Source organism: Epinephelus fuscoguttatus, linkage group LG11, assembly GCF_011397635.1.
Source record: "Epinephelus fuscoguttatus linkage group LG11, E.fuscoguttatus.final_Chr_v1".
NCBI classification, from domain to species: Eukaryota; Metazoa; Chordata; class Actinopteri; order Perciformes; family Serranidae; genus Epinephelus; species Epinephelus fuscoguttatus.
The window spans coordinates 19,508,393-19,522,255 of NC_064762.1; the positions used below are offsets into that span (position 1 = coordinate 19,508,393).

Sequence of the window (13,863 nt, forward strand, 5' to 3'; positions counted from 1 at the left end):
TGTATGAGACGTGGTGGACTATCAGAGGTAGCAGTCTGGCCAGCTTTGAGAGGCAGTGCGTTTTCTTTGGCAGGGAAACACAAGCTCCTGGTCATGCTGTGGGCTGGTCCGTCCACTGATGTGTAAAACAGATAGTGGGTCTGTCACCGGTGTTTTCTTCCCCTCGTTCTTTCCATCTGCTCTCCTTGGTGTTTCGTCTCTGCTCACACACCGTCGTGACACTTTATGCAACACTGAAATGCACTTTCTGACTTAATTTGTCTAGACGTTTTTGCACCTAATCACAACTTTCCCCCATTTCAAATACTTCCTCTGTGAATTCGTTGGATCTAAAATACCACGCTACATTCCAGATGCTAGCTTCTTTTAAGTTTAGTGATGCTAAAACTCTGAGAACTTCTGTGTGAATTTCCTCATAAACTCTAGTATTGTAGTAATCCCAAGAAATATACTTTTTGTACAGCAGACATTATCTGATTCACACATGCAGATACACTCACAAGGTGCTGTTTTAGTTATCAGGGCGTGTTTGCACAACCACGTCTTACGAGTTCTGGGTCATGGCTTTCAAAACAAGTTCATGGAAACAGCTGTTAGCAAGTGGACTCAAGAGATGAGGGACATTGGCAAGAGTTTTTACCTGAACCCAACTTCTGGTTCAGTTTACTCAAATGCTTTCAGGACCTTTTGCTTAGAGGTTTTTGGCCAAATATACACATTATTCATTGAGTATTATAAGTGTTGCACTTGGCTCAAAGGACCAGCTCCTTGGGAAACATTTCATACATTCATACCTAAAGCAGAAAAAGACAGAGTAGGCAACAGTCTACATACCACTCTATCAAGCCCCAGTTTAACAATGTAGAATGAAGAGGCACTGAAAAACCAAAAGAAGAAAAACAGAGTAGCTAGTATTTCCCTTCTCTCCTGTCAGCAGCCAGCTGTGCTGGTGTGTCTCCAGTAAAAATAGAAACTCAGACTCCAAAGTCCAGTAGAAACAGTTGGTAGTTTGATGTGCGGCAGAGCTGGTCTCCATAGTTTTATAATGAATGATCGAGAGCCGCGTGACCTGAGGTTGCTTACCGGATTCTAAGGATTAGTCTGCGTGACTGAGAAGAAGAAGAAGAAAACAGACAGGCAGGTTGGAGGACAGTCAGCATGAGCTAGAGAAGATGCCAGGGCAGCAGTTTTTCGTCAGTTAGATGTATACGGGGGACCACCTACTCTCACAAAGGGACTGAAAGCATAAAACAAATCTTGATACTTTATAAATCATGGGTCATCCAAGTCCATGTAAAATGCTGGCATGTGGGTTTGTTACATTTGGACGGAGCCAGGGTGGCTGTTACCCTCTGTTTCCTGTAGCTGTGCTACGCTAAGCTAACCTGCTGCTAGTGGTAGCTTCATATATACCTTACAGACAGTGATATTGACTGTATCATCCAACTCTTGTAAAAGTATTCCTTTAAAGGTTCAATTTCAATTCAGTTCAATTCAATTTTATTTATAAAGCACAATATCACAATCCCAATTTGCCTCAGAGAGCTTTACAACGTACGACATCCCTCTGTCCTTGGACCCTCACAGTGGATAAGGAAAAATGTTGAAAAAAAAAACCTTTAACAGGAAAAAAATGGTAGAAACCTCAGGAAGAGCAACTGAGGAAGGCCAGCTAAAGTCACAATACATCAATATATTTACTCGTCAGTACCTCTTATGTTAGGATTTCTAATGTTGGGTGGGCACTGAGATTATTATACGGGGCACTGAATTTGATGGATTTTCTGGCAAACAAGAGTTAGTTAGCTAGTACAGCCTGTGGACCCTCTGCCTCACCACCTGGTGCTAAGGCAATATTTCCCCGGAAGGAGACTGGACAGCAGTTCGGACCTTAGCTGCTGTAGCAACCTGAATTCAACCAGTCCAACCACCGCCATTGAGTTCACAGTAGGCTGGTGGCCAGCAGCAGCAGGGTGTCTAATCTGTGCAACAGCAGCAACAGAAAGTTTGCTGATGCAGTGGGGACTTGGGCAGTCTAGGATCAGATCCTCTACAATCGGGAGCTTGGTCTTTCTCTGGCTAAATAGAGGAATGAATCCTAAACCCAAAAATTAGTTAGCATTTTACAATTCCTGGTTCCATCGTCAAAACGTCTGTGGGTTTTAAACGGGTTTTTGTTAAGATGCCCGAAATAAGGTCTGTGGTTAATACAAGCTCAAGAGACTTTATTGTTTTGTTACTACAACATAAAATACATCAGTAAAATTTTATGTGTCTTTAAAGAACAGTTGCTAAAAAGTTTCTAAATGAAACTACAGAACGTCATCTTGCCGAACGTGGCTTTACAGCCTCGTTGTGGTGGTGACGTTAAGTCATACGACTGTGGTGTAGTTTGTTTGTAGCCTAACAATAGCTTTTTAATTCTGGTGATTTAATTTAGGTTTCAAAAATCAAAAAAAGTTGTGTTTATTTGTGAAGGTTATTTTTGCTGAACAAAACGTGTCAGTATTTCTGCAATAATCGAAAATCCAATGGAAAAAATCTCATAGGCATTTTGAGGGAACCAGGGCGACACTAACTTCCGCGTTGGCCTACAGAAAAACGTCATACCTGGAGCACTTTATTTCAGGTGCCAAAGGGCACTAAGGGAAGGTCTGTCTTTGCCAGGCTGCTGCTGCAAAATATATAATATATAACTGAAACATCATGTGTGGACTGTGTTGTGGTCAGTGCAGGTCATTTGTTGAAGTTAGCAGACTCCATTTCGTAACTAACGTTAGCTACTGTTGCAAACTTATAGCGCTATAGTGGAGCTTTAGAGAGACAAGGCTCTTGGGAACGTGAATAATGTCACATCCTTTGGATTGTCCCAGAAAAAAAGGCTGCTAAGGGCAACTAAGAAAGTCTTGGAAAGTCTCAGTTTTTAAGTTTCATTACAATCTGTTCATCCATTGGCAATAAAAATGATTAATACATGTATAAAGTTACATACAGTACCTTTAATGCTGAATCTCAGGATATTGTTTAATGTAATTTGATATAAACATAGACACTGTCTTCATTTCTAACTTTTCATCTGCTACAATACTTTTAAATTTTATAATCAACTAATAAGGTCTGCTCTTTTATTCTGCATCGTTCCCTGCAGGCTACATGGTCCACAGTGCCTCATATGACGACGTTCTCAACAACAGATGGTCCTCCAGACCCTCCAGCGGGACACACCTGCCTGTGGAGAATCTCAAGCCCAATTCCAGGTAACACATCATCACCTTTTGTGTGTATTTATACCATTGTATATGCATGTGTACAAAACACACACAGTGATTCATAGCATCATCTCACACATGGTAGTCATAGAAAAAGCGAACCTGAACTTACAAGCAAAGATATGCTCAGTTGCATGATCCTTTACCCTGACCTACATGTAATGTTTATGGCGAGGTTGCTGCAGGTGCTTGGCTGCGGCTGAATGTTTATATCATAGTCCTGTCATCGCGTAGTACACAGAACATGCATCTTGTGTGGATGTTTGTGTGCATGCATTATTCCATGTTTATGTGGGAATATGTTTCCAATTGTGATATCCGACCAGGCTGACGCTGATGGGAGCAGAGTGCGAGTTGGACGCTGATACTGTAATGTTTGTGTAAGAGATCCGTAAAACCCTCAGAGTGAAGTAAATCAGTTTGGCTAAATAGAGGCAGGTTAGGAAACACATTTGATTCTCCACCAACATGTGACATGCTGTAAAACTCTGTGGAGAGTTTGGAAAATGCAGTGGAACGTTAAAACAGCACATATTATCTGACACTTCCACATGGATACCGTCACCTCGGTCTGTTTCAGTTATTAGAGCGTGTTTCCAAAACTCTGTCTTACGAGACACGGGTTACGCTTTTTAAAATAAATGCATGGAAACAGCTCTTAGCATGTGGACCCAGGAGAGGAAGGGAGAGCTGTTGCCCAAAAACCTATTTTTTGCTCCGTTTACCACTGTGCATAAAACATCTTTGCTTGAAAGTGTAAATTATGCAGGTAAAAGTTTGTGCTGTAGCGTTTTAGCAGATATACTGTTTGATCAATTTCACATGGGGCTTAAGGATCACAATGGGCGCATATCTGTTTATCAGTTTATGATGCAAGTTAGATACTACAAATGGTCTTCTACCACTGGCTAAATACATCCCGATGAAGCACTGGAAGACAGCTGAATAAATGTCAGACAGGTGAAACTGCTAGCAAGCTGTATGTCATACTACAATCTGGTGGAAAACCACTTTCAGATGTGTGAGTTCATCAAGGATAGAAGTATCCTCTTGCACGGTGGAGGCGCAAATCTGCTTGAGGTGTTATGATAGGTGTCTCATCTCGGGCCTTAGGTAACCAAACACCTGTTGCTGAACACAAACAGAGCTGTGTGCATTGGGTAAAGTTTTCCAACAGTCTGCAGAGAGGGATTCCCTCCCTGACAACCGGTTTGTATTCATGATAGTGTGCCTCCCGTGGTTACGGTTGATTCTGGGATGGTTTCTGCGACAGGGTTGGCATTTCCCATGCTGCAGGCTCCTTCTGGTTGCCAGAACCACTGAGCTACTAAAGTACTGAACACGCACAGATGTATGTACACTCACGTGTGGATCCATGGGTTTTTCTGCTCATGTAAACTGAAATGTAGTGATTTTCAGGACTCATCCCACTGGATGATTTTACACTTTGGATCTTTATAGAGATGCATGTCATTGTTTGAAGCAATACTTCACCCCCCTAATTACCATTCGTATATAAATTACTCACCATGTGTTACTCTGAATATCAGACACAAGGGTGGACTCACAAACGCAGACTGAGACGCAATCCAGAGTTCAGGGTTCCTAAACACAGTCAGGGTCAGTATACAAAAGGCAGTCAGCACAAGCAGAGGTAACCAAATCAACAGGCAAAAACTCACTGGTCTGAATACGAAAAAGGTCAATCTCACGAGGAATACATGCTAGGACGAACACCAGAAAGCTCACATGAAGGACAAGACAATCTATCAGAGAACAAAGGGAAGACACAGACTTATATAGAGGGGATATAATGAGACACGAGTGAAAGCGACTTGACAGGACATGGAGAGACAAACAACAGACTTTCAAAATAAAGGAGGAGAACAGCACATCACATTCAAACCCTGACACTGAATTTGTGAAAAAAAAAAAACTTTCTTGCATGCCTCCACAGTGAACAAGAAATCCCATAACGGAGAAACTTCTTGATGAATTGGGGTAAAAGGAGGCTGCATTAAACAACAGCAGGACATCCATTTACAAAATATTACGCAACTTGTACAGTATAATCCAAGTCTCATTTATCCAGGCGTATGCTCAGTACTTCCCAAACTCATGCATTTTTGTTAAAACCTTACTATTTGAAAATGAACTAAAGGTGAAACTTGTCTATGCTCTCTTCAAAGCCAGACTCCATTGACAAAACGAGTAATTTTACCTCACAGAACGCAGGAGCTGCTGGTCTACCGCTGCCTCGATTAGTTGGTTAATTTGTGTTTTTTTGTGTGACTTTGGTGTTTCAAAGGGTTAGTTTGGATTGACCAAAATCACAAAATAACACAACAACCAACGATGGAAGTAGCGGTCGACCAGCAGCTCCTATGTTCTGTGAGGTAAAATTACTGGTTTTATCAATGGAGTCTGGCTCCTTGTCAGAAAGGGCTGTCTGTTGGGAAGCATAGGGCATACGACTGGATAAATTAGACTTGGATCAGACTGCACAAGTTGTTTGTAAGTCTGCAAATGGATGATTTGATGAAGTTTTGTTGTTGTTAAGTTCAATTAATCAAGAATTTTCTCAATTTTTGGACTTTCCATTCACTGTAGAGACATGCAAGATTTCTTCACGGATTTAACGTAACATGGGGTAAGTAGTTGCCACATCGATTTTCATCTGAAGACAAGAAGAGCAATGCTCTGAAAGAAGCTGAGCGATGTCTGTATTGAAAGTTTCAAATGGCCAGTTTGGCTCAATGCAGCGTTTTGTGGTCTATTCTCTGTTTTTACATTCTGACTCACATTTTCTTTTTCTTTTTTTCTACCTTCTCCAATATCTTCTCCAGTTTCTTCTTTCATTACATCATCTCTCTGCAGCTGCCTTGCTGCCTCTCTCCTCTCTCTCTCTCTCTCTCTCTCTCTCTGTCCGCTGGTGATATGTATTTTGGTCACTGTTGTCACGTGGCTGTGGTGATTGGATCCAGGCCTCGTGGCTGTACGTGGTGAACGTTTTTGGCTGGGGATTGACAGACCATGAACTTACTGTGTGCGACCTTGCAGACTGAGAGGGAGCACACATGCAGACAACACTGCATTACACACACTTGCACAAACACATCTGCTGTGGAAAAGTTTGCAAACTCTTCAAGTTGTCACTGGCGGTGTTGTTTTTAATCTGATAGGATTTTATAATTCCTCCACCAGCCGAAGACAAAGTGAGCTCACTGCTCTGTGAGAACTTCCTCGTCTGAGGACTACTCTTCTCTTTCATCCAATTTATTCTTTGCCCTTCAGCGTATGTACCCCTGTGCTTTACTTTTTCCACATCCCTTCTTTTTTCTGTCTTTCCCTCTTATGTTCTATCCTCCTATCTGTTAATCTCCACTTGTCTAGATGTCTCTTTTTCCCCTCACCCCTCCCTCCCTCCACTCGCCTTCCCTCCTTCTCCCTTCAACACAAGCCAAATAGCCATTTTATTGTGCTGCGCTCACTTTGGATTCATACGAATATAAAACAGACTACTCTTAAATCAGCCTGACTGAAGCATGCCCAGTCATCTGCTATGGTCATTAACACTGTCCACACTTTCACCCAGTCACAACAACACTGGCAGAATGACACTTTAACTACGAAATCTCCCAGTGAATCCGTCTGTTGTGGTTTGTTTTCACTCAGGTACTACTTCAAAGTGCAGGCCAAGAATGTGTTTGGTTTGGGACCCTTCAGCGATACGCTCACCTATGTCACAGAATCAGGTGTGTATCCTGTCATCGCCTACAAAGATAAACTTTAAGATGCCCTATTGACTACAGTTCAACTTTTAGTTAAATTGGCTTTAGATTTTCTTCAGTATGCAACGAAAATATCACTGTGACGTTCATTGTGCTGCAATGCAAGATATTCAAATATAAAACCATTTCTGCAGTAAAAGCCGCCTTCCAGATGTGCTCTGCATTATGTGCACTATGGCTCTTTTCATTCACAAAATCAGGTGAATGCATTAAACCTGCGGTGCTGACTGTGTGTATTTCCTCCCTTGTGAAATGGTCGCATTTTTCTTTCAGACGATCCTCTTCTCATCGAAAGACCACCTGGTAAGTCCATACGCCGGCTGCACGTCTCTAATTTAAGGTCAACGAGCTACTGAAGCTGCGCTGAGGTCTTAAAGAAAGAGACGCCGTTCTGTTAAACAACATGACAACATATAATAAATCTGTGCGGATTTTCACCTTCAACCATTTACCATCAGTAGCCCTCTTATGATTGCTACTGCGTATATGAAAAGGTCATTCTCCTTCCCTCTCTGAATCCTTGCCAGGCTTTTCCTCAAGAAGGAAAATGTATTAAGACGAAATATAGAAGAAACACTAGACACATGAATAGAATTTAAAGGGACAGTTCATGCCCAAATCATAAAATACATATTTTTCATCTTACCTGTAGTGCTATTTATCCATCTCCATTTTTTTGGTGTGAGTTGCTGACTGTTGGAGATATGGGCTGTAGAGATGTCTGCCTTCTCTCCTGTATAATGGAACTAGATGGCACTTGGCTTGTGGTGCTCAAAGCGCCAAAATAATACATTTGAAAAACACAACAGCAATATCTCTCTCCAGAAATCATGACCCAGTTAGTCAAGATAATCCACAGACCTTGTTGTGAGCAGTTTCATGTAGGAACTATTACTGCCGAATGACACTTGCCAGCCATATCACAGCGCAGAAGGAAGTGTGCATCTACTCATGGACAAGTGGCTCATGCTTGTACATACATTATGAGATGTAAACGGGGCGGCTGTGGCTCAGAGGTAAAGCGAATTGGCAGCTCGATTCCCGCCCCTCCAGTCCGCATGGCAAAGTATCCTTAGGCAAGATACTGAACCCCAAATTGCTTCCAATGGCTTGTTCATCGGAGTGTGAGAGCGTGTGAATGGCTACAAGTGGCACCATACATAGTAGCCTTGGCCACCAGTGTATGAATGGGTGAATGTGACATGTAGTGTAAAAGCACTTTGAGTGGTCATGTGCAGTCCATTTATCATTTAAAAATTAATGGTGTCCTCCTTGGCTGAGCTGTCAAGTCAGTTAGCTAGCAGTAGATGCACATTTCCATCAAGCTGAGTGCCATCTAGTTCCATTATACTGTAGAGAAGGCAGACATCTCTATGGCCGATATCTCCAACACTCACTCAAAAACCATCTAGACTGATAAATAGCGCTACAGGTCAGATGAAAAATATGTGTTTTTGCTTTAGGGGTGAACTGACCCTTTAAAAATGGCAAAGTTAAATAGAAAAGAAGCTAAATTAAATAAGACAAATTGAACAGGAGAGCACAAATTTCAGTGCAGCAGACGGTATAAACCAATAATCCCAAATTAGATACTGGCAAACAGAAACGTTTTCAACATTGATTTAAAAGAACTGAGAGTTGGAGCGGACCTGAAGTTTCCTGTGAGTTTGTTTCAAATATGTGAGGCATAGAAGCTGAACGCTGTGTCTTCATTTTTAGCTTTGATTCTGGAGACAGGAAGCAGACCCTCACCAGACGGTCTGAGATGTCTGAAAGGTTCAGAAAGGATCAAAAATGTATTCTGGCCCTTAAACCCTTCAGCGCTTTGTACCAGTCAAAGTTTAAATCATTGTCTGAATTTGGCTGCCATCTGCCATTTAATATCTGACCATAAGAGTTACACCTGTTTCTGATAAAGTTTGATATACTATTAGAGATCGTTTTTAGTGTTCGGCTTTACAGACAATATGTACTGTATTCTCTTTATCCTCTCACCTTCCTCTGTGTATTCATAATGTGTTTATGCATCACATAATGCATCTCCTCCTCTGCTCTTCAGGTGGAGAACCAATCTGGATTCCCTTCACCTTCAAGTATAACTCAGCCCACAGCAGCTGTAAGGGCAGCCAGTATGTCAAGCGGACGTGGTACAGGAAGTTTGTGGGAGTCGTATTGTGTAACTCTCTGCGATACAAGATCTTCATGGGAGATGGTCTTAGAGGTAACGTACGACTTCACCTCTGTTTCAAATCAGCCTTTTCCCAGTGCTATCATTAAAACAATCCTAATCTTGATTCCCACTGCATCCCTTTCCCTCCACAGAGCCATTTTACAGTATAGGAGATACATTTGGTCAAGGAGAGGACCACTGCCAGTTTGTGGATTCCTACAGGGACGGGAGGACAGGTCCAGCCTACCTATCGAATTATCTGCCCTCAGCACAAGGTAAACAAGTTGCACATTTGTGGCCTTGATACGTAGACCTAACCTATTATCATTTTTTCCATGCAGTCTGGCTCCCCGGCTTCTTAATGGACCAGCTGCATTGATCTTATCTGTGCAGAATACAGACGCACACTAGTGTTTAAAAGAATACTTGTTAAAGGACCTACCAGGGTTTTGCATGTTTTGGCCCAAAACCTCACATGCTTTTCATTACTGCAAACCATTCTCCTAATTATACCATAACATCTTAGATTAATGCTGTAACTTCCTAGCAGTTAGTGGTTTCAGGTCATATCAGTACATAGTGAGAGTTCCTGAAACTTGCTTGGGGTAAGTAATTCACCACAGTGAGGATCATTTACTGGTAGTTGGCTTTTTTCTATTAAAGTTACATTAGCCTAATGAGGTAATGTAGTTAAAAGTGTTGTGAAAACTTTCTCTTGTTGTTGTGTTTGACATCCAAGACTTCAGTCAGCTGTTATTTAGCAATGTTTTCAACGTGAGAAAAGACTATATTTTTGCTTACTCTTTACCGCCTGGGTTTAATTTCTCAGTAACATACCTGGTGAATGCTGTAGATGTACTGTATGTTGGACTTCAAGAAATGACACTAGGTCGTTTGTACAAGCAGTTAATTGCAACCAATATTCAAGTTAAGTGAAGGGAACGGGAACAAAGGAGGAAGTCAGGTGACATAGTATAAAGGGCGACAAAGACACAGGACTTTGACCCAGGACACCGGGATTCGTGACCCATGTGAGTCCAAAGGTCAACGTTATTTCTTTTCAGTTTAATGCCCCCTAAGTGCGGTTCATTTGGGCAGGTGTGAACACAGCAATCACACTCAGGTGCACCCAAAAACAACTGGAACAAGACCTTCTTGAAGAGGTGGCCTTGGTCCAGTTACAAACGAACTCTGGTGCGGTTCCTTTGTGGTGAGAACGTGTTCAGACCAGACCAGACCAGATCTGAACCAACTGCAGTCACGTAACACATTGTTTGGGTTAAACATGAGCATGTCACAGTCCTGGAGGATTATTAATGTGCACCTCCTCCTGTACTGCCTTAATATGCACATTCAGCACATCCAATGCATCAAAACATTGTTTTCTAGTTGGAGCTGCGCCTCGTTTTCAAACTGTATGGTTTGACTAAAATGAACAATGACAGCAATATAGTCCACGATGAGCAGCGCTAAAATCAACCTGCGTAGTTGTCCCTCCATTGTGACATTAGAAAGTGTCACATTTATCTTGCAAGTGTACTCTTCTTCAACGTTTTGTTTACTTCCTGCTTACTTCTGACCAATCAGGAGCAGCTTTCTCATGCAAGGCATTTGATCTGGTCCGCTTGTAAATACTGCCGTGAGAACACGAACCAACTCTAGGCAATTATGCAGCTTTGTAACAAAATTAGTCCCCGATTCAGACGAAAGCAAGATAACTCTAGGTCTGGAAGCACCCTTATGTTACATTCTTAAGGCCACATTGTCACAGTATATCATCACACCATGTCATCACAGTATTTTAATACTTACTCTGGCATTTCTCAGCCTGGATCACATTTTTCCATGCTTTTGTGTCTAAGTGACTAATGGGAACAATTTCTGAAACTAGTCTAGTACTGAGACAGAGTGCTGCAGCCAGCAGCGGCAAAACAAGCAACGGTGTAACAACACAGGGCAGGTGCGCCCCTTCAGTTTACTTCTCAGACTTCTCATTAGCGAAACTTGGACGCAAAACAGAATGGAGCAAGCTAAAGGTACAGAAAAACATCACATATCTCTGTAGTGTCCTGTCATTAATGTTGTAAAACACTCATAATGACAATCTGAGCCTGTCTGTGGTGAAAACAAGCACTTTAAATGGAGGTAAATTGACAGGGCGTACCTGCCCCGAGTGGTTACATACAGTAGCTCAACTGTAGTCTGTTTCACTGTTGCACGCTGCAGTGCTTCGACATCATACCGGACCCCTTTTTTCCCCTTTAAGACTGGGCTACATCAATATTTTTCTTATTGTTAACTAAGCCAGTGAAAAGGCAAAAGCTTAACATTTTGTCATCTGCCAATGTGAGGCTACTGATTTTCCTACCCTATTTGTGGCACACAGCGTCAAGCCCATTGAATGGGTCACATATATATTGTTTCATTTTTTAACAAAGCTCAATAACATTCTTAACAAACTGGGTACTGTAGTTTTAAAGTAAACATTATTAAAACTGTACTAAATGATGCATTTGTTGGGGACTATTTTTAGCTGCGGAATAAGACAAATTTGGTGCACAAGTGAATATTTACAGGTCGGTGTACGTGCGATCTTATTCAAAATAACCTTCAGTGCCCATTTTATTATAAGGAACAGGTCACCCAGTGCAGTGGTGTGGCTCATTGGTGTGTTTTTAATAGTTTTGGACAAAATGTGGTACAAATATTATCACTTGATTAAGTGAGTGTTATACATGGATAACGGCATCATAGATATGGGTAAGAAGGATCCTGCTACACCGACTAGTGTGTTTAGAAAGCCGTTATCAGCATATTAAATGGTCGGGTTTTTTATTGTTACCTGGCAACGGAGGAAGTCAGCTGATGTAATGTTAGTACAAAGAGTGAGAGTTTCCACATAGAGAGGCTGGTGGGAAGGCGGATGGGTCAAACACAGGACTTTTTCCCAGGAAACCAGGTCCCGTGTGAAACCAAATGGCAAATGCTGACCTTTTTTTAAATACGTGACATGGTGTTTATCATGCAACATATGTAACTTATGGCACTTGACCTATGCCACATACTTATTTTGAGCCAAACCAAGATGCATTTTCTGAACCTAAACACCTTGTCTTGGGCGCTTTAACTCAAGAAAAGCAAAAGTGAAACCTAAGGACACGTCTCCCAGTGCCAACGGGTATTTATTGCTCTAATAACAACATTCTGAAGATATGTTTCGGTGTAGCAGGACTCTTCTAACCCATATCTATGACGCTGATCACCATGTGTAACACCCACTTAATCAAGAGACATTCAAATTAGGTGGACCTGACAACAATGGAGGTCTACAGCAGGGAAGAAAAGCTTCATCAGGCATTGGATACACAGACAATACTTGTCTTTTCATAAGATTTGTAGAATAAGAAGAATATAGAACATGATTTCATATGCAAGAGGCTCTTGAAGACTACAGAATTGTCATCAAGTCAAGGAGAGAAATAAGAAAGTGATTATATCCAGACATGCTCACTATTTGCTGCATTCAAACCTCCTGATACATGTCTTTAAATGATTCTTAACAACATCATCGTTTCTTTGTTTTGCAGGATTTTATCGCGCCTACAGACAGGAGCCAGTCTCATTTGGAGTTATTGGCCGACGCACAGCCCATCCATTCGTGGGCTGGTATGAATGCGGGGTGCCCATCCCCGGGAAGTGGTAACACAGGAGACATTGTTACCGAGGGCAACCCTTCTGCATCCTGCTGCAGGCTCTTACCTTCACTGTCCCTGCCCTTAAAAAACAGACTCTTGCCTGCCGCAACGAAACAATGACACCACTACAAATTTATTACAGCTTCACAGAAAGAGAATATAGTACTTTTTAAACAATTCAATGTATATCATTACAATGCACTTTTTATATAAAGCAGTCTGTATATGAGGGGAAAAAGAAGCATGTGTGCTCTTGCTCAGTTTAACTCTTGTCTTAAAGTGTCCTTGTACTATTCCCAGCTATCCCAGAGACAGGTCCTCACCCAGTGTTATTTATCTCATCAATAATGCACACACGCGGTCAAACAAGTGACATTGGACCAAAGCACAAGCTGCAAAGCAAACTGTAAGAATGGGCACTCAAGGTGTGTATAGGTCTGTTAATTTTCAGTCGTGAGATTTGTATTTCATAATGTAACGGCTTCTGACAGCTACTTTTTTTGTTTGTTTATTTGTGTCCTTAAGCCATCATACTGTTTTACTGTTTTAACACCTTTTTGGTATTCACCAGAATTCATTAAAAGTTACTGTGTAAGTTTTTTTTTTTATGTATACGGACAAAGAATAAAAGACCAAATATTTGCTCAGGAATTGTGAGAGATTGAATAAAGGTGTTATGGAAACCACAGCAATCCAAAAGCATGAATCATATCATATTGTCCCGCTGCCACATTCTTTTCTAGCAAAAGCTTCCACACGTGATCCAGATCTACTTAATCAACCTAATGGAAGATTTGAGTAACAGAGAGGGTTTGGTGGAGCCAGCTGGAGCAGCAACTGTTAAAAATCAGACGAGACGTCAAAAACAGCATATTGTGGACAGAAGCAGGTGAGCAAGGAGAGATAAAATACCACTTCATTGGCTTTAAAGATGTGAG

The 13,863-nt window shown here is 41.5% G+C and overlaps 1 protein-coding gene across 3 annotated transcripts in view; it reads left to right on the forward strand.

Annotated features, from left to right (window-relative positions):
* fndc1 (fibronectin type III domain containing 1) overlaps positions 1-13,572 on the forward strand; it is a 59,491-nt gene extending 45,919 nt beyond the window's left edge. For all 3 annotated transcript variants that reach the window (XM_049589230.1, XM_049589232.1, XM_049589231.1), the window contains 6 exons: positions 3,149-3,257; positions 6,945-7,024; positions 7,334-7,363; positions 9,120-9,281; positions 9,383-9,505; positions 12,818-13,572. In XM_049589230.1, the coding sequence (XP_049445187.1) occupies positions 3,149-3,257; positions 6,945-7,024; positions 7,334-7,363; positions 9,120-9,281; positions 9,383-9,505; positions 12,818-12,933 (620 nt within the window). In that variant the 3' untranslated portion in view covers positions 12,934-13,572. The remainder of the gene's footprint in view (positions 1-3,148; positions 3,258-6,944; positions 7,025-7,333; positions 7,364-9,119; positions 9,282-9,382; positions 9,506-12,817) is intronic.
* The last annotated feature ends 291 nt before the right edge of the window (positions 13,573-13,863 follow it).